Raw genomic sequence first — 21,420 nt, 5'->3', positions numbered from 1 at the left:
TCTTTTCTCCGGTTAACTTTCAACTTAAAAAATTTGAGCAATTAAATTTCTAACTGGCATACGCAAGATGGCAGATATGTATATATCACGGTATAAAAGTTCGTTAGCTAACGTAGCACTAACGGAGCTTCATAAAAATGGGGGTTAGTGTTTTTAGTTTGATTAAAAATGGATAGTTTGATATAAATTTTTAAGTGTATATGTGTTTGGCAGCCACCAGATGAATAACTTAATGGTCGAATATTCTGGCGTTGCCAGAATATTGCAGTGCTGCCAGAATATTCTCGCATTGCCAAACCGTCATATATAAAAGCGCTCGCATGCTGCTAACGAGTCAGTCCTTATTAAAGCGTCAAACGGATAACATCAGTGTGAACAATTTGTAAAGTGAATTAGTGTAAAGTCCTAGTAAATAAATTGTAGATTAACGTTATTGAAACAAACAGTATTTTAATTGACGGGTAATAAAAAACGTAACAATATTATCCGTTGGTATACCGGCTAAGTAAACAAACTAATAAAGTGCAACTCCAAACAAACTCGTTCAGTTCGGTTTTTAATCTTGCCTTGTTCGGTTATTTTATGAATTGAACACGACCTGAGTTACATTTAAACTTTGTATAAAAAGTGGAACAATTATTCTTGAAACTTGAAACGAAAACACAATAATGTAGTTTATAATCGTCGAATTTAAATATTAACATTGGTATTGTAAAATGAATTATACATATGACAAAATATTGTGTGTTTTTACAATATTATTTCTTGGTTCATTAGCAGACAAATAAACTCTTTCAATTAGGTTTTGAATATTGAGTTGTTCGGTTATTTTGTAGTGTGCCCAAAGAATAGAATAAAAATCGATCAGTGTTCACCACAAGATCTGGGTGTCTAAAAAACCGTCACTGCCGTCTGCAACATCAGCATCGGCGTGGTTCTTCTACAAAGGAGTATAGTTACAAAAACTTTAATATTCAGTTCTCTCTAATCCTTCAATAAAAATAGGTGCATAGCAACGCAAAGAAAAAGAGGACTCAAAAATTTTATTTTATTTATTAATTTACATGTTCTACCTGTTCTACAATAAACTCTTTCAGTTCGATTTTTTACATTGCATTGTTCGGTTAATTTATGATTTGAACACAATCTGAGTTGCATATAAAACTATGTACAAAAAGTGGAACAATTATTCTTGAAACCAAAAACGTTTGAATTTGAATAATAATGAATGGACACATCAGTGCAATGAGTCATTTAAATACATGAAGAAACGATTGTTCAAATCCACATTGTCAGACTTTGATAGACAATTTTGTATTTGCAGCAATTTTGTATTTTATGACCAAATTCTTGATCATCATTTGATTCCTTTTAAATACGTATGCTAACAAGCAAATGTAAACATAGTATTTAGATTATTAGTGGTAAGTTATGGAGTGGACTCTAGGTCCAACTCAAACCGTAGGTTAAGAAATTTTGTATAAAACCCCAAAGAATACAATAAAGAGGAATCAGTGTTGAACACAAGTTCTGGGTGTATACTTCATTTCGTATCTGAGTTTTGTCGTACATGTTGTACGTATTCTACATGTCAATCCTAATATTTTACAATTTTATCATTGAACAAGATCTGAATTGCATATAAAACTCTGTACAAAAAGTGAAACCATTATTCTTGAAACTCGATAATGTAGTTTATAAACTTTTGTATTTCAATATTAACTTTGGTATTGTAAAATGAATAATATATATGGCAAAACATAGTGTATCTTTTTTTAAAAAGTATAAGTTATCATAAGATACCATCGTAGCTCCACTGTCCCACTGTGCAGTTGCAATAATGCAACCAAAACAAATAAATATCCATCAACGATACGAGCTACAATGTCAGCGTCTTTATACCTGAAAACGGGAATATCGACAAGTTCTCACAACTCACATCGACCACGAGCTACTAGTCAGATTTTCTACACCAGACGTTGAGTCAGCAGCGCAGCGCAGAATGTTGGTGGAAGTTTATGCTTTCTTTAGAGTCAGAGGCAGTTGCTATACTTAGTCATTAACATGAACTGTAATAAATAAGTTATAACAAACCATTTAATAATAATAAAACCCTATCAATGCGTTTAATTTATACAACAAAGAAATAGGATTAATGAACGATATGGATGTGAGGAATGCAAACATTTTGTCGGAAAATGGTGCTAGTGGATTGATAGCACACGTTCTACAAATATGAAAATTTAAATACTAACATCGTTATTGTAAAATGAATAATACATATGACAAACATTGTTTTTTTTAATACTTTTTCTTGTTTAATTACCAGACAAATAAACTCATTTAGTTCGGTTTTTAATCTTGCGCTGTTCGGTTATTTTATCATTGAACAAGATCTGAATTGCATATAAAACTCTGTACAAAACGTGGAACAATTATTCTTGAAACTCAAAACGGAAACACAATAATTTAGTTTATAATCGTTCGAATTTAAGTATTAACATTGGTATTGTAAAATGAATAATACATATGGCAAAACATAGTGTATCTTTAAAAAGTATACATCAAATTAATGGGATTACAAAACGATATTGATGTGACATTTTCTCGGAAGATGATGCCAGTGGTTTGATAGCACACGTTCTACAAATATGAAAATTTAAATACTAACATCGGTATTGTAAAATTAATAATATATATGGCAAACATTGTTTTTTTTTTTTTAATATTTTTTCTTGTTTAATTACCAGACAAATAAACTCATTTAGTTCGGTTTTTAATCTTGCGCTGTTCGGTTATTTTATCATTGAACAAGATCTGAATTGCATATAAAACTCTGTACAAAACGTGGAACAATTATTCTTGAAACTCAAAACGGAAACACAATAATTTAGTTTATAATCGTTCGAATTTAAGTATTAACATTGGTATTGTAAAATGAATAATACATATGGCAAAACATAGTGTATCTTTAAAAAGTATAAATCAAATTAATAGGATTAAAAAACGATATTGATGCGACATTTTCTCGGAAGATGGTGGCAGTGGCATGATAGCACACGTTCTAGAAATGCGAGAATTTAAATACTAACATCGGTATTGCAAAATGAATAAATATATGGCAAACATTGTTTTTTTTTAATATTTTTTCTTGTTTAATTACCAGACAAATAAACTCATTTAGTTCGGTTTTTAATCTTGCGCTGTTCGGTTATTTTATCATTGAACAAGATCTGAATTGCATATAAAACTTTGTACAAAACGTGGAACAATTATTCTCGAAACTCAAAACGGAAACACAATAATTTAGTTTATAATCGTTCGAATTTAAGTATTAACATTGGTATTGTAAAATGAATAATACATATGGCAAAACATAGTGTATCTTTAAAAAGTATACATCAAATTAATAGGATTAAAAAACGATATTGATGTGGCATTTTCTCGGAAGATGGTGCCAGTGATTTGATAGCACACGTTCTACAAATATAAAAATTTAAATACTAACATCGGTATTGTAAAATGAATAATATATGGCAAACATTGTTTTTTTTTTTTTTTAAATATTTTTTCTTGTTTAATTACCAGACAAATAAACTCATTTAGTTCGGTTTTTAATCTTGCGCTGTTCGGTTATTTTATCATTGAACAAGATCTGAATTGCATATAAAACTCTGTACAAAAAACGTGGAACAATTATTCTTGGAACTCAAAACGGAAACACAATAATTTAGTTTATAATCGTTCGAATTTAAGTATTAACATTGGTATTGTAAAATGAATAATACATATGGCAAAACATAGTGTATCTTTAAAACGTATACATCAAATTAATAGGATTAAAAAACGATATTGATGTGACATTTTCTGGGAAGATGGTGGCAGTGGTATGATAGCACACGTTCTAGAAATGCGAGAATTTAAATATTAACATTGGTATAGTAAAATGAATAATACATATGGCAAACATTGTGTGTTTTTAAAATATTATTTCTTGGTTCATTACCAGAGAAAGGGATACGAGGCGTGGAGGAGACAGGGAGCCAGAAAGCAGATTGAAAGATGTTACAAATCAAAGAGCCCAGATGCTCTCAGTTACAACACGAGGAATTGGAGTTAGCTTAGTAGCATCTTTGTTCCTCGATAGTACACCGATACTAATGTATGTATGATGGCTAGCGAGACTTATGATATTATTCGTTGATATACCGGCTAAGTAAACAGACTAATAAAGTCCAAACAATCATATACATCACATTAGTTTAATTTTATACTTTACACATTACTTGGTTCATTACCAAGGAAATAAACTCGTTCAGTCCGGTTTTTAATCTTGCCTTGTTCGGTTATTTTATGATTGAACACGACCTGAGTTGCATATTAAACTTTGTACAAAAAGTGGAACAATTATTCTTGAAATTCGAAACGAAAACACAATAATGTTGTTTATAATCGTTCGAATTTAAATATTAACATTGGTATTGTAAAATAAATACATATGGCAAAACATTGTGTGTTTTTAAAATATTATTTCTAGGTTCATTACCAAAGAAAGGGATACGAGGCGTGGAGGAGAGAGGGAGCTTGAAAGCAGATTGAAAGATGTTACAAATCAAAGAGCCCAGATGCTCTCAGTTACAACACGAGGCATTGGAGTCAGCTTAGTAGCATCTTTGTTCCTCGATAGTACACCGATACTAATGTATGTATGATGGCTAGCGAGACTTATGATATTATTCGTTGATATACCGGCTAAGTAAACAGACTAATAAAGTCCAAACAATCATATACATCACATTAGTTTAATTTTATACTTTACACATTACTTGGTTCATTACCAAGGAAATAAACTCGTTCAGTCCGGTTTTTAATCTTGCCTTGTTCGGTTATTTTACGATTGAACACGACCTGAGTTGCATATTAAACTTTGTACAAAAAGTGGAACAATTATTCTGAAACTCGAAACGAAAACACAATAATGTAGTTTATAATTGTTCGAATTTAAATATTAACATCTGTATTGTAAAATAAATAATACATATGGCAAAACATTGTGTGTTTTTAAAATAATATTTCTAGGTTCATTACCAAAGAAAGGGATACGAGGCGTGGAGGAGAGAGGGAGCTTGAAAGCAGATTGAAAGATGTTACAAATCAAAGAGCCCAGATGCTCTCAGTTACAACACGAGGAATTGGAGTTAGCTTAGTAGCATCTTTGTTCCTCGATAGTACACCGATACTAATGTATGTATGATGGCTAGCGAGACTTATGATATTATTCGTTGATATACCGGCTAAGTAAACAGACTAATAAAGTCCAAACAATCATATACATCACATTAGTTTAATTTTATACTCTACACATTACTTGGTTCATTACCAAGGAAATAAACTCGTTCAGTCCGGTTTTTAATCTTGCCTTGTTCGGTTATTTTATGATTGAACACGACCTGAGTTACATATTAAACTTTGTACAAAAAGTGGAACAATTATTCTTGAAACTCGAAACGAAAACACAATAATGTAGTTTATAATCGTTCCAATTTAAATATTAACATTGGTATTGTAAAATAAATAATACATATGGCAAAACATTGTGTGGTTTTAAAATAATTTTTCTAGGTTCATTACCAGAGAAAGGGATACGGGGCGTGGAGGAGAGAGGGAGCTTGAAAGCAAATTGAAAGATGTTACAAATCAAAGAGCCCAGATGCTCTCAGTTACAACAAGAGGCGTTGGAGTCAGCTTAGTAGCATCTTTATTCCTCGATAGTACACCGATACTAATGTATATATGATGGCTACCTAGACTTATGATATTATTCGTTGATATACCGGCTAAGTAAACAGACTAATAAAGTCCAAACAATCATATACATCACATTAGTTTAATTTTATACACTACACATTACTTGGTTCATTACCAAAGAAATAAACTCGTTCAGTCCGGTTTTTAATCTTGCCTTGTTCGGTTATTTTATGATTGAACACGATCTGAGTTGCATATTAAACTTTGTACAAAAAGTGGAACAATTATTCTTGAAACTCGAAACGAAAACACAATAATGTAGTTTATAATCGTTCGAATTTAAATATTAACATTGGTATTGTAAAATAAATAATACATATGGCAAAACATTGTGTGTTTTTAAAATATTATTTCTAGGTTCATTAGCATACAAATAAACTCTTTCAGTTCGGTTCTTAATCTTGCGTTGTTCGGTTTGTAGTATGCCCATCACCATTTATTGTAATTACATATATATTGAATACCGAATATTATCAACATACATTTGCTTTGGTTCTTTCGCGTATATTTTGTTTTGTCTTGATCTTGATCGTCAATTGATTCCCTTTAAGTAGTTCAATAAATTTGAGTTACATTGTTGCAACAGAACCATCGCAAGCGTATGCTGACAAGCAAATGTAAACATAGTATTTAGATTATTAGTGGTAAATTATGGAATGGACTCTAGGTCCAACTCAAATCATAGGTTAAGAAATTTTGTATAAAAACCCAAAGAATAGAATTAAAATTAATCAGTGTTCAACACTAATCCTTGGAGTTCACTTTTTCGCATTGGCGCTTTTGAGTGCCGCGAATCACCTAAATATTGGCAAGGCGCTTCTGTAGTCCCGCCAGGACATTTTTGCCATTGGCGTTATTAAGCTCCGGCACACCCGGGTAGGCAGGCTTATATTCTCTATATATATTATATATCCTCGTTTTGGGTAATCCTGCTGATATCCTCAACTTTTACATGGCGATCCTGCGGATTTCGATCCTGTAACTGATTTGAGAGACCAACAAGCAAAGCTAAAGATGCCAGGTCCCTGCACGCCGGACGAGAATTGTATGAAGGAAACTCCGGGACCACGTAGACTAACGATTGAAGAATACTGCCAGAGGCAACAGAGAAACCTTGAGTCTCGACCAATAACGGAAAACCCCAAGCATCGACGCAGAGGCCGTCTAGTACGCCTTCGCAGGGAGATTGCAACTCTGAAGATGAGAAATAAGTTCAGACCCACCAGCACCTTGGAAGTTGCGTCAGAGATGTGGCTTATAATTGATAAATTGGAAGCAGAGTTTAGAAAAATAAGTAAACTCCCATCAATCATTGTTTTTATAGTAGTATAATATAAAAAAAGAAAAAGAAGATTCTAGACAAAAAGGAAGAAAAAAACAAGAGAAAATCTTAACGATGGGAGGAACCCAAACCAAAATTAACGAGATGTAAATGCAAAAGCATCCACTGCGGTCAGCGTCAGCGTCGACGTGGTAATGCTATTGTTTGTAATCCTCACAATTATATTAATTATACGGTATTTAAGAAAATATGTTAAGAAAGAATTACGAAGACAACAAGCTAGAGCTGGAGTCTTACAATAACAGTAATGATGAATAGAGATATATACTAATTAAATACGTAAGCTGTAATAACTACGCATTATTAATAAAAATAAAAAAAAGATATAAAATATAATTCAAAGGATATCCTCGTTTTTGGCAATACTGCTGTTATCCTTCACTTTTACAGGTTATTTTATCATTGCACAAGATCTGAATTGCATATAAAACTCTGTACAAAAAGTGGAACAATTATTCTTGAAACCCGAAACGAAAACACGATAATGTCGTTTATAAACATTTGAATTTGAATATTAACTTTGGTATTCTAAAAAGTATATAACACATTAATAGTATCAAAGAGCGATATGGATGTGGAGAATATTAACATTTTGTCGGAAAATGGTGGCAGTGGTATGATAGCACCGTTCTAGAAATGTAAGTCTTTCTAGGGGTTCCAAGAACCGTAAGATGGATGATGTAGGAGAGACGACAAACGCAAGAGTTTATACCAACAAACTCGAAAACAAATTCTGTTGCGAGTCACAACATGTCGAGAATTTATGACACAAGTAGTGACGAGGTAACATTGATTGTATTGTCTTTCGTGAGAGTGGTTAAGTTATTGGCATTCGCGAATATGCTGGAGATTTCAAAGATAAGATGTAAGAGAGCAAATGTGATACTCAAGGATCATGTATAGCTATTGAGTCCGTTTACAAAGGAAAATATTTGCCCATTTTGTTCGAAAACAGTGTAGGTAAGAAAAAAAGGTTGTCCAAGGATCGAGTAAAGATTTTGGTCAAGGGCACAGAAGTATCTGATGACATATTTTTATAAAAACAATTGCGACAGGTTTCATGATATTCGGACAAACCATAAAAACGTTTTTCGTTTCAAACATTACGTTCTGAACGGCAAACAAGCTATTTCATGTTACACATGTTATTTCCAATCACATACAGAGAAGGACGACGCATTAAGTGTTTAAACAGAGCCATATAAAGAAACCACTGTACATAGCTGTGAGTTTGCAGTAGCAGAACTACTTTATTTCATTTTCCTCTATAGCCTAACACAGATTTTAATTTGGCAACACTCCGTTAGCCTTTGCGATTTTTGGGCTTCTCTTCACATCTACCAAGGATTCGTCTATTTATAAACGCCATTGTTATGTTGATACACTAAAATATCAGGTGTAAAGAGAGGAGTGGCAATTTTCTGCATGTTGATAAACTCTTTAAAAAATACAGATCGAAGAATGGCAGAAGACGCTATCCGGAATGAATCAAAACCATTGGAGAATGGTCTCAAGATTGGTTAATTTTTTGACAACTGATGTTATTGAAAACTACGATATCTAACGGTTGCATCATGGCAGCATTTCTAAATATTTTCCCTAATTTTTAGGTTAATTCAGCGTTCACGCCAAGTATATTTTTGGATTAAAATTTTTTCTCTTTATAAACTTGCAGAGGAAAAACATTTAAAATTCCAAATAAGCGTGGGACGAATGTCGTTTAAAAAAATTGGCAAGAAATTTTTACATTTTCATAATATTTAAAAATAATAATATACTAAATACTGAGTAATTATTAAAATTAAAATACACATATGGCTTGGAAATGGTAAGAAATAAATAACTTATCTGCTTATGACGATTGTAACGAAGATTTTCTGTTATATAAAATGAGCTTACCCATCAGAGAATTTGATACCCTGTTGAATGGCGCGAAGAATTCATTCATCAGCATTAATTATTCTTCTTTTTGGGTTTCTTGGGATTACGAGATCTTGATTTTGCTTTACATAGCGGGCAAATAGGAGCATTTCGATGGATTTGTTGATGGCACGAGAGGCAAGATTTCATGGGTGGTGGTTGTTGTCTGAGATTCACATTAAAATCGGAACGAAAAGTGGGATGGTGGCCTAAACCTATTGAAGGTGTTTGCTGCAAACGATTCGTTGGAGGTGGAGGTGGAGGTGGTGCAGAAAAATCTCCTTTTCCCAGACGTACCACAGATGCAGGATTACTTCCAGAGCCTGGTGGTGCAGGCGGCATAAATGCATGACCTCCTGTTGGTGGTGGCGCTCCAGATCCAGCGCTATTCGGAGCAGTTGGTGGTAATGCCGTGACCGTTGCCTCTGGCATTAATGGATGCCTGGGGTGCGGTCTGGCTAATGACGACTGGGCTGCTTCAGATCGGGTTTTAGATTCGTATGCAAACTATAAAAAATATAATCATATGAATAAAAAATAAAATAAGAGCTATTTCATATTGCTTTCGTATGAATTCGTAGAAAATCCTTAAAATGTTTTTTAATGATTTTCTTTTATGGTTCATCGTTTTAAGTAACATCTTAAAAATATCAAGGCACCCAAAGTTTTATCAGATTTACGCGATCTTATCTTATTGCGGTCAATTTATTTATCTCATACAGTCAATTTATTACGACAATACAATAAGCCAAATTAGGCCAATAACAATTTATAAAATGAATAATAAAAATCCTAAAAACCCAGAAATTTAACGAATTTTGATTATATTTCATAATCCTGAAAAGCCTTTGGATTCAAAATTAAAAATCCCGGGATTCGAGATAAATCCCGTTCCGGAAATTCTGGGATTTCGGGACGGTATTAATCCTGAGTGACAGCCCTAATCGAATCCGATATTCAAAGTAATGTTTTTAAATTAGAACCATCATTTTCTACTTTAACAAACATATTTATGTTTCTACATTAACACACATGTGCCGGGTTGCCGAGTTGGTATTATCGCTCTAATACTGTAATTTTACTTCACACTTACTTTCCAACAAGAAGATTTAATTTCATTCTGTTTTTGCAGATTTTTCTTTAGTTTAAGCAGCTAAACTCTTAGTATCCACCTTATGTGGTAAAATCACAGAATTCACTAGCTCATCAAAATAAAATACAAGTAAAATCTAAATTAGGGCTATGTCGACTGTATTATACTCTGCATCACTTTGTACACGCAATGCTGTCCTTCCAATCCGAATTGATAAAAATTTGATGTGAAATATATCCTCGGCATTAGAATTTTATTAGTAAAACAAAAGTATGATATTAAAATCTAAGGAGATTTGTGTCCACGTGTATTGATCATTTATATTGCCTGTGCAAAATGACAAGTTATACTCTTTGCAAGCCATGTGTTAACCTCAAGTCCGGTCCTGAGCTACATAATTGCATTTGCAAAATATAGATTTTATCTACGTTCATAAACATATTTTTCTATCTGAATGCATTTTTAAATAATTTTGCAAACGAATACATACACGTATGCACTTAAATACTGCAACTGTTTAGCCGTCGTCTGCGGTGCATTGGTTGGTGCATAACTTTGTATGTATATCAGATTATATATGTTTAAATGTTTGTGCATACAAACCTCTTTTTATACATACATTCTGTTATTTTAAGCATATTTGAAACAAATAATTTTTTGATTTTTTTTCATTCGTAACATAAATGCAATGAATAAATCGAAGTTCAAGTCGGAATTCAAAATTTTAAACTTCGCTCTTTCATTATTGAGTAAATATCCCGTAAAAATATTACAGGCATAAACATGTCTAACTCTGGACCAATTTGAACGATATTGCCTATTCTACTCCTTTTACTGTTGGATTGGTCATTCAAATGCATATCTGATGAACCATTTTCTACCAATTCTGGTCGAAAAATAAACCAATGCAAATTTTTAAGTCACTGATGGACATCATAAAACGACCCATGACGCGCACACAAAAAAATTTTTGTCTGATTCAATCACGAAATTAATTGATCCAATTAATTTTTAATTGAAATGTCTTCAATCACAGAAATGATAGTATCAATTAAAAAATTAATTGAAGGTCAATTAAAAAGTTAATTGATCCAATTAAAAAATTAATTGATACTATTATTTTTGTGATTGATTTTTATTTCAATTAAAAAATTTGTTGAATCAATTAAATTTTTAATTGAATATTTTTTAAAACTTAATTAAAATTGTAAATGGAAAATGTTTCGTGAAATTTTTTTTGTGTGCGGTTATTGTAAAAGTCACACTGTATCTGTCTCGTCTCGTCTCTTCTTGTTGTACATTTATACCACAGTATGGATCTTTTTCAAATTGAGTTATTAAAAAATATTACAATTTCTTCCCAAAGCCGAAATATCCAATCAGCCTTGGAATGAAGCAAATTTTTAAACTTAACCAATATCGGCCATTCTACTTCACTAATTTCAACTTTCCAAAAGACAAATTATTGAAAATTAGATTTTTTAAATGAATATTACAAAATAATATTCAAATACATTGATAGTTTACGAGGACCAACGCAGCGGTGACGAGTTTAGTTATCAAGACTACACCCTCTTGTACTAAATGATATTTGTTATGACTGCTTTAGTCTAAATTATTACCTTCAATAAATTTGTTTGAAATCTATCCTTTGATATAGGGCTGCCTTCCTCCTCGTGTAGATCTCTCAGTGGACTCAATCCCAAATAGTCACGCCGCATGTGGTCTATTTGATACTTTAATGCCAAATACTCTTCGTAATGCCTATTAGCCATATCCACAGATCTAGTTTGATTATCCTTAGTCTGTTTGATTATATTTTCCATGTCATTGATATCTGCGTGAATTTGTCTCAATTCTTCCACATGTGACATTTTCTCTTCCAATAGGTGCTCCAATTCTTTGCGATACTCCTCCAGGCATTTGTCTTCATCATCGCTTAACTTTACTTCTTTGATTATCCGCACTTTAAGTTTCTCAAGGGAGACAGTTTTGTCTCGTATATCTTTGATTGCTTCCAATTTAGCATAATAGTGGCGTTCATTGCTTGAAGGCATATCTGGAGTAGTGGTAGCCATTTTGTATGTATGTAGTGTTCAGGTTTATTGCATTTACAGCACAAAAAGGGGGTGGTTTTCAGCAGGACGCAATCTATGTATCCACTTATTATAATATCTGAGATATATCTTTATTTCCTTAAAATATTTAAATACCACAAGCCTTTTTCGGAACCATTTTGATATATTTAGTTAATATATTGCTTTTATATTTGGGTAGAAAATAATTTAAGGAATACACTCTTTACGAAACTTTACGCTGCGATAATTTTAATATTAATGTGGACAGGGCTGCCAATCTCAAATACCAAGACTGGCATCGTTCTATGTCATAACAATTTTCTCTATACAACTCTGTAGGAATTGTCCTAATGCGCCGTTCATATTTTATATGGCGTTCTCACCAAGCATGTTTTGGGGTTTGAAATGTTTGGGTATTAAGTTCGAGCGTAAGGTGGGTACTATGTTCGGTTTTCGAGTTGAAAATCACTTTATTTTCGCGATTACTTTTCCTGAAATAACCAAAATTATAAATGAAAACAAACTTATTCCTGTAAAGTCTTGCCGAAATCTAGGGGAACAAGAAACTGCGCATCAATTGAGTTAATTTGTCTGCTTCATATTGAACTGTTTTAATAAAGTAACCGCGAAAATTTCAACTCGAAAAGCGAACATAGTACTTACCTTAAGGTGGGTATTAAGTTCGAGTTTAGGGTAGGTACTATGTTTGGTTTTCGAGTTGAAAACAACTTTATTTTCGCGATTACTTTTCCTTAAATAACCAAAATTATAAATGAAAACAAACTTATTCCTGTAAAGTGTTGCCGAAGTCTAGAGGAACAAGAAACTACGCATCAATTGAGTTAATTTGTCTGCTTTATATTGAACTGTTTTAATAAAGTAACCACGAAAATTTCAACGCGAAAAGCGAACATAGTACTTACCTTTAGCCGCTAAAATCGTCATTTTTTCACTAAAGTGAAAACTAAATCAGTTAAAAAAGGCATAAAATAATACATATTTGTTGCAGATTTGATTATAACTTGATGAGGAATAGCCCAAAATGTTCACAAAGTTTTTATTCTTTAAAATGGATTATTAAAGAAAAGTAATCGTGGAAAAATTACGATTTTAGCGGCTAAACTCGAACTTAATACCCACCTTTAGCCGCTAATTTTCACTAAAGTGAAAACTTAAGGTGAGTACTATGTCCGGGTTTTCCACCAAAACACTAAATTAAAAGTACAAATATATTTATCCCTGCCAGCATTTCAATAGGGCTGTTTTCTTTTAGCACTGGATACCCTAAGCCGTGAAGGACTAAAAGAAAACAGAGTACTCGTTTATCCAGGATATCTCCAAAAATATGCAACACTGTCATCAGCTGTTCAAAAACAATCACAGAAATGTAGTGAAATCTTGCATTTTTAATGTATGAAATGCTCCAATTAGTAATAAATATTTACTGCTGCGATTATTTATGACACTATACCACTTTGAATTTCATCTTTTTAGATAAATTAGTCACAATAAAGTGCTATTGTGAATCGATGAAGCGTCACTTTATCAAAACACAATCTGGCAAGATCGGCGCGAATTGCACTGATGAGATGTTCTGGATAGAACACCAGTGCAACAATGTTCTGGATAGTCCATACAAATGTTGTATCCAATGCAAAAAGAAAACAGCCCTAATGTTCCATTTCATCCTCATCGCTACCACAGACTCGTAAGTGACACTGCAACAATCGCCAACTGTGATAGTATTTTGCCATCACTATTCGCATGAAAGTATTTTGCCATCACTATTGTTACAAGAGCCATTTTATATTTTGTGAAACACCAAGCACAACTAGCTTCTTATAATTTATTTAAATAAAAACGATAATGAAGTGCTGAAAACATAGTTATTTCGCTTAAAATTGTGAAAGGTATATTGGTGAACAATTTTTGACTTTCCAAATGGAATAAAGTGATAGTTTTTCAAATATTTTTCCAGACACGCTGCCTCCATTGGGAATAAAAGCACTGGCTGATAGACGCTACAACATGTAACTTGCAACTTGTAACTCAACATCAATCTTTTATTAATGCATAAAAATATGTTAAATGTGATGTGATAGTCGTATAAATGTTATATTTATGAGAATTTATAAATGTTTAATAAAATTAATACACATCTAAACAATCGTGTTTTACTTGACCACAATGATTCTTTTACAACTATCTTAAAATTCACTTTCTCTGATTGTTTGAAGGGGCTCTTATTGGCGTCTTTCTAAAAGTGTGCAGAAGGACACCTAATAATTGCACTAATGCGATACTTTTTTGTAGTAACTTGGCGTGGTACAACTTCTCAATAGTGACGGCGCTTTTCCGAGGAGTTTTGGATATCGTATACGACTGTTTTCGACGTAGTGGGGATTTTCAGAAGCGCCCCCAAATTCAAAAAATGTTGGCAGGGTCAGTAAAAAAGTCATAAATTATACATATTTGTTGCAGATTTCAGATGATGGGGAATATCCCAAACCAAATTTTCACAAAGTTCGTATTCATTAAATTGGATTATTAAAGAAAAGTAATCGTGAAAAAATGACGATTTTAGTGGCTAAAGGTAGGTACTATGTTCTTTTTTCGCGTTGAAATGTTCACGGTTACTTTATTAAAACAGTTCAATATGAATCAGAAAAATTAACTCACTTGACGCGCAGTTTCTTTTTCCTAAAGATTTCAGCGAGACTTTACAGGAATATGTTTATTTTCATTTATAATTGTGATTATATAAGGAAAAGTAATCGCGAAAATAAAGTGGTTTTCAACTCGAAAACCGAACAGAGTACTGGCCTTTACGATATATTCACTAATTCTCCTTAAATTGACAGCTGTTAGCTTCAGCTGTATCGAAAAATGAAAACAATCCATAAGCAGATGTGAAATTGAAAGTATAGAATATTTTTATTAATTATAAAGCATGATGAAATATTGTCGTGTATGCCTCAAAGAAAATGATAATCGAATAATATTTATCGATCTCATGGAAATTCCAAATCCTCCGGTGTATATTAGGAATGGTATTGTGGCAAGAAGCTATTTGGAATGCTACCATTTTTGTTTGCAAACAAAACGCACAATTTCGAATATAGTTCTAACCGATTATCCATATATCTGTGAAATATGCAATGAACAAATGATGAAAACCATTGAGTTCATATTGCAGTCTCAAAAGAACGAAGAGTTTTTACTGTCGACGTACGATTTATTCAAAGATGACAGTAGTATCTCTGAGGACGTAGGTGATGATTTGTTAGAAGACTTGGGGAGTATACATTCAGATGGAGAGCAGTCTGTGGTAAGGAATCTATACATATAACAAAAACATAAAAATTTAAGTAATTGAAATATATTCTTTTCCAACAGATGGATGTTATTGAAGATGCAGTAGAAACAGATATTTTAGATGATAACTTACTCGAGAATAATATAGTTAGAATTTCAGCTCATACGCAAATAAACAATATCGATAACTATGTGGAGGATTGTGAAGACAAAATTGATAATTCTAATATGTGGCCTTCTGAAAATGCTATAGTAATAAACGTAGAAAAAACTAATGCCAGACAATTAGGCAATAGCAATGATGTTGAAGACTTGGGTCAATCTGATAATAGTTCAATTAAGGAGAATTCAGTAAAAACGGACAATTTCGAGATTGACAGCACAAAGTGGAAAACCGTGCCTAGAGAAGTCTTTCATGTTGACTTTAAATGCTTGCTTTGCAGAACAAATTTTTCAACTCAGAGACAACTTTATGAGCATTACGACAATGAACATGGTATGTTGCTTAAAAATACATTAGGTTTAAATGGCTTCTGTGATGTCATATGACATGAAAGTATCGCCTACATTTCGGAAACTACAGTCCTTTCAATGGTTCATTCTAAAGAAAGCTTCTTTTTGCAAATTATTTCTTTGCTTACATCCCTTAGAGTTACTGAAACAAATCTATTCACTGTGTCCATTCAATCTGTAATCTTCTTTGTGCACTTATACATAAATATATCGAAATTTTGTATTTTCAGATCAATCTACACTAACATTCCCCTGTGATATTTGCAATAGACGTCATATATCCCAAAAAGCCTTAAATTTCCATAAGCACAGTATTCATAACAATATAGAACATGAGGACTGCAATCTGTGTGGACAAGCCATTCTTCCCGCTTTCATGAAAGCTCATAAAGATCGTCATAAAAATGCTGTCCTGTATTCATGTTCTAAATGTGGTAAATTTTCAAATATTGCTGTTTTTAAGTCGAAAGCAGAATTGTTTTCACATTTCTCTCAACAGATCGTACCTTTGATAGACTTTGCACGATTAAACAACACCACAGAGCTATACATGAGAAAGATAAACTGAGGCGCTACGAATGTGCAAACTGTGATCGCCATTTCTTTTCCGAAGAAAAACTCCAAACTCACAGTAGGGTCCATGATGACAATACAAATGTCAGTGCAGTAGACTATCTGTGCCACATTTGTTCAAAAACATTCCCAAAGAAGATGGATCTGCATTTACATTTGCAGGTACATAAAGGCAACACTATCAAATGCCCACGTTGTTCGAAAGAATTTGTACGCCCAAAGGACATGGAATATCATATTCGAACACACTACCCCAAAGATTACCCGTTCACCTGCCAGATATGCTTAAGAGGTTTTGCCGTGAGATGGAGTTACGATGCCCATTTGAAGCAACATGATGGTATTCGCCACAAATGTAAAGTTTGTGACAAGGAATACGTTCATTTATCAGCATTGAGAGTACATTCATATGAGCATCGCGGTTATCCTTTAACCTGTAAAATTTGCGGAAAAGGCTATGGTGTTCGTAAAAAGTAAGTTCTTTGAAGTACCTTATTTAATCCTTATTATAATACTTTTAAAAAAATAGGTTGCGAATACATTTAAAAAATGCACATTTTAAAACACATGCGGATCAAAATTATTCGGATAGCATGCTGGATGAGTACATTGTTCGAAACAAAATTCCCCACTTCTATTTGGAGGAACAATCTGCAGATGATGATTCTGATGTTAAAGATGATAGTTAAATGCGACCAAAATAGTTACACTTTACTAACAAGAAGTAATTGAAATTCTCAATGCAAGGTAGATACTAAGTTCTTGTTTCACAAGTAAAAATCAAAAGTGCAAGACATGAATGTAACAAAATTTAACAAAACTCTAAAGCACTGGCGATTTAGATTACAATTACAACTTACCATTCCAAAATTGTTGAAGCATTTCCAAAGTACATTAAAAAATTTGTATTTATTTTTTTGTATGCTAATACAATTCGAAACGATGCCTGCTATTTTTATCTCGATTGCTTCTAATCATAATTCGTTTAACTAAAACAACAAAAATGTTTGTATTTATTTATTTTCTTTGTAAACCCAACACAAAAAGAACTAGAATTTTAAGATATCCAATGCGGGAGCTACGATAAAAATTTGAAGCAATATTATTTGGCTTATGTTGCTATACTTTTGATCTCATATTACTAAATTTAGCGTAAATCTACTGAATATAAAATGAAATATTTTAAGAATATACCTTGAGTTTTAAATAAAATGCGAACGTTTTAAGGCATAGCAGCGAATAAGTTGTTTACAGATAAGGGTGGGTACTGTGTTCGGTTTTCGAATTGAAAACCACTTTATTTTCGCGATTACTTTTCCTTAAATAATCAAAATTATAAACGATAACAAACATATTCCCGTAAAGTCATGCCGAAATCTAGAGGAACAAGAAACAGCGCATCAATTGTGTTAATTTATCTGCTTTATATTGAACTATTTTGATAAAGTAACCGCGAAAATTTCAAGTCGAAAAGCGAACATAGTACTTACCTTAAGGTGGGTATTAAGTTTGAGTTTAGCCGCTAAAAACGTCATTTTTTCACGATTACTTTTCTTTAATAATCCATTTTAAGGAATACAAACTTTGTGAAAACCAGCTTGTTTTCAAGTTACTTTTTAATTAATTAATTTAGAAATATAAAATTATTTACAATCAATTCCTTGGACCTTTTCCATCCATTATTTGGCAAGACTCGATCAAAATATAATCGTCTTCATAAATATATTTGTACTTTTAATTTAGTGTTTTGGTGAAAAACCCGAACATAGTACTCACCTTTAAGGTGAGTATTAAGTTCGAGTTTAGCCGCTAAAATCGCTAAAGTGAAAACTAAATCAGTAAGAAAAATGCATGAAGTTATGCATATTTGTTGCAAATTTTATTATAACTTGATGGGGAAAAGCCCAAAGCAAATTTTCACAAAGTTTGTATTCCTTAAAATGGATTATTAAAGAAAAGTAATCGTTCGAGTTTAGCCGCTAAAATCGCTAAAGTGAAAACTAAATCAGTAAGAAAAAAGCATGAAATTATACATATTTGTTGCAAATTTTATTAAAACTTGATGGGGAATATCCCAAAGCAAATTTTCACAAAATTTATATTCCTTAAAATGGAGTATTAAAGAAAAGTAATCGTGAAAACATGACGATTTTAGCGGCTAAACTCGAACTTTATACCCACCTTTATGGAAATTTATTTCGTGCTCTTAATTTCCTTTTATTTGCATTTTAATGCTATGTCAATACTTGTCGTATACGCGTTTGGTTCGAGTATTAAACTAATGTGGTAAATGGTTTGATGTGCTCAGCAGCCAATCTCCCGTCTTCTGTAATCTATAATCTTTGTTAAATATTTTCAATTTGTTTTGTTTACATTTTAATGTTAGTTACCAACCCTGCCAGCATTTCAACGTTCCATTTCATCCTCATCGCTATCACAGACTCGTAAGTGACACTGCAACTATCGCCAACTGTGATGGGGTAAATATATCAAAAAGTACAAAATGTACATGGAAGTATTTTGGCATCACTATTGTTACAAGAGCCATTTTATATTTTGTGAAACACCAAGCACAACTAGCTTCTTATATTTTATTTAAATAAAAATGATAATTAAGTGCTAAAAACATAGTTAGCATTTTTTGAATTTGGGGGCACTTGTGAGAATCCCCACTACGTCGAAAACAATGATATACGACATCAAAAACTCGTCGGAAAAGCGCCGTCACTATTGAGAAGTTGTACCACGCCAAGTTACAACGAAAAAGTTTCACATCAGTGCAATTATTAGGTGCCTATTTAGATAAATTTCGAAGGACGCCAATAAGAACCCCTGCAAACTATCAGAAAAAGTGCATTTTAAGGTAATTGTAGAAGAATCATTGTGGTCAAGTAAAACACGATTGCGTAGATGTTTATTGATTTGATTAAACATTTATAATTTCTTTTAAATATAACATTTTTCGGTTTATCTAATGGTGTTGAGTTTTAAGTAACAACCCTGCCAGTATTTCAAAGTTGCATTTCATCCTCATCGCTACCACAGACTCGTAAATGTCACCACAACCATCGCGAACTGTGATGGGTGAAGCATATCAAAAAGTACAAAATGTACATGAAAGTATTTTGCCATCACTACTGTTAGAAGAGCCATTTTATATTTTGTGAAATGCCAAGCGCAACCAGCTTGTTATATTTTATTTAAATAAAAACGAAAATAAAGTTCTGAAAACATAGATATTACGATTAAATTGTGAAAGGTATATTGGTGAACAATTTTCGACTTTCCAAATGGAATAAAGTGATAGTTTTTCAAATATTTTTCCAGACACGCTGCCTCCATTGGGAATAAAAGCACTGGCTGATAGACGCTACAACATGTAACTTGCAACTTGTAACTCAACATCAATCTTTTATTTATGCAAAAAATTATGTTAAATGTGATGAGATAAACCGAAAAATGTTATATTTATAAGAAATTATAAATGTTTAATCAAATCAATAAACATCTACACAATCGTGTTTTACTTGACCACAATGATTCTTCTACAATTACCTTAAAATGCACTTTTTCTGATAGTTTGCAGGGATTCTTATTGGCGTCCTTCGAAATTGATCTAAATAGGCACCTAATAATTGCACTGATGAGAAACTTTTTCGTAGTAACTTGGCGTGGTACAACTTCTCAATAGTGACGGCGCTTTTCCGACAAGTTTTTGATGTCGTATATGATTGTTTTCGACGTAGTGGGGATTCTCAGAAGCGCCCCCAAATTCAAAAAATGTTGGCAGGGAAGTTACATATTGCAGCGTCTATCAGCCAGTTTGTTTATTTTCGATGGAGACAGCGTGCCTGGAAAAATATTTGAAAAACGATCACTTTATTCTATTTGGAAAGTCGAAAATTGTTCACCATATACCTTTCACAATTTTAAGCGTAATATCTATGTTTTCAGAACTTTATTTTCGTTTTTATTTAAATAAAATATAACAAGCTGGTTGCGCTTGGCGTTTCACAAAAAATAAAATGGCTCTTCTAACAGTAGTGATGGCAAAATACTTTCATGTACATTTTGTACTTTTTGATATGCTTCCCCCATCACAGTTCGCGATGGTTGTGGTGACATTTACGAGTCTGTGGTAGCGATGAGGATGAAATGGAACTCTGAAATGCTGGCAGGGTGAGTACTATGTTCAGTTTTCAAGCTGAAAACCAGCTTTTTTTCACGGTTACTTTTCATAATTAATTAATTTAGAAATATAAAATGATTATCAATCAATTCATTGGATCTTTTCCATCCATTATTTGATAAGACTTGATAAAAATATAATAGTCTTCATAACTATTTTTGGACTTTTAATTTAGTGTTTTAGTGAAAAAACCGAACATAGTACACACCTTAAACTCGAACTGAATACCCACCTTTAAGGTGAGTACTATGTTCGGTTTTTTCACCAAAACACTAAATTAAAAGTACAAAAATATATATGAAGACGATTTTTTTTCAAGTCTTGTCAAATAGTGGATGGAAAATATACAAGGAATTAATTGCGATGCATTTTATATTTCTGAACTAATTAATTTAAAAAAATAACCGTGAAATCTGGCTGTTTTTCAGCTTGAAAACGGAACATAGTACTCAGCTTTATGCATGAAAATAGAAAATCTTCAAGGAAAATATTACCTTTTCAGTAATAAGAAGAAAGAAAACTATTTCTTCTTCAGTAATTTTCCAAATGAAATTGCAAATGGCAACACGTTATAAATCTAATCAAACAA

The 21,420-nt window shown here is 32.5% G+C and overlaps 2 protein-coding genes and 1 long non-coding RNA gene across 4 annotated transcripts; 2 read left to right on the top strand and 1 right to left on the bottom strand.

Annotated features, from left to right (window-relative positions):
* Nucleotides 1–225: 225 nt before the first annotated feature.
* On the bottom strand, nt 226–12,494 carry LOC142229505 (zinc finger C4H2 domain-containing protein). Of its 2 annotated transcripts, XR_012720421.1 has the most exons (3): nt 11,786–12,494; nt 9,050–9,577; nt 226–2,069 (listed from the first exon to the last, which is right to left on the bottom strand). XR_012720421.1 is itself a non-coding variant. In XM_075300069.1 (2 exons), exons 1-2 carry the CDS (start codon nt 12,239–12,241, stop codon nt 9,104–9,106), a joined length of 930 nt encoding a protein of 309 aa, XP_075156184.1. In that variant the 5' UTR covers nt 12,242–12,494; the 3' UTR covers nt 5,489–9,103. The 2 variants fall into 2 exon arrangements, 1 of the variants encoding a protein (XP_075156184.1); XM_075300069.1 differs by lacking the exon at nt 226–2,069 and having other exon boundaries at nt 5,489–9,577.
* Nucleotides 12,495–13,929: 1,435 nt separating this feature from the next.
* LOC142231613 (uncharacterized) lies at nt 13,930–14,408 on the top strand. Its single transcript, XR_012720842.1, has 2 exons — nt 13,930–14,151; nt 14,220–14,408. It is a non-coding gene; the product is annotated as an uncharacterized LOC142231613 (long non-coding RNA).
* Nucleotides 14,409–15,132: 724 nt separating this feature from the next.
* On the top strand, nt 15,133–17,833 carry LOC142230035 (uncharacterized). The gene is made up of 5 exons (XM_075300645.1): nt 15,133–15,569; nt 15,638–16,052; nt 16,300–16,503; nt 16,569–17,115; nt 17,172–17,833. The coding sequence occupies exons 1-5, from the start codon at nt 15,192–15,194 to the stop codon at nt 17,329–17,331; spliced, it is 1,704 nt and encodes a 567-aa protein (XP_075156760.1). The 5' UTR covers nt 15,133–15,191; the 3' UTR covers nt 17,332–17,833.
* Nucleotides 17,834–21,420: the final 3,587 nt, after the last annotated feature.

This window comes from Haematobia irritans, chromosome 3, assembly GCF_050003625.1.
Source record: "Haematobia irritans isolate KBUSLIRL chromosome 3, ASM5000362v1, whole genome shotgun sequence".
Classification (NCBI taxonomy): Eukaryota; Metazoa; Arthropoda; class Insecta; order Diptera; family Muscidae; genus Haematobia; species Haematobia irritans.
The sequence above is the reverse complement of the archived record's forward strand: the minus strand, read 5'-3'. Positions and strand labels throughout refer to the sequence as shown.

Bases quoted from the DNA above. Each gene is read 5' to 3' on its own strand.
- LOC142230035 (XM_075300645.1), top strand. From the start codon at position 15,192: ATGATGAAATATTGTCGTGTATGCCTCAAAGAAAATGATAATCGAATA. The intron at 16,053-16,299 runs GTATGTTGCTTA...TTGTATTTTCAG, and splicing joins GCATTACGACAATGAACATG to ATCAATCTACACTAACATTC. The intron at 16,504-16,568 runs GTAAATTTTCAA...TTCTCTCAACAG, and splicing joins GTATTCATGTTCTAAATGTG to ATCGTACCTTTGATAGACTT.
- LOC142229505 (XM_075300069.1), bottom strand. From the start codon at position 12,241: ATGGCTACCACTACTCCAGATATGCCTTCAAGCAATGAACGCCACTAT. The intron at 9,578-11,785 runs GTAATAATTTAG...TATTTTTTATAG, and splicing joins TTCAAACAAATTTATTGAAG to TTTGCATACGAATCTAAAAC.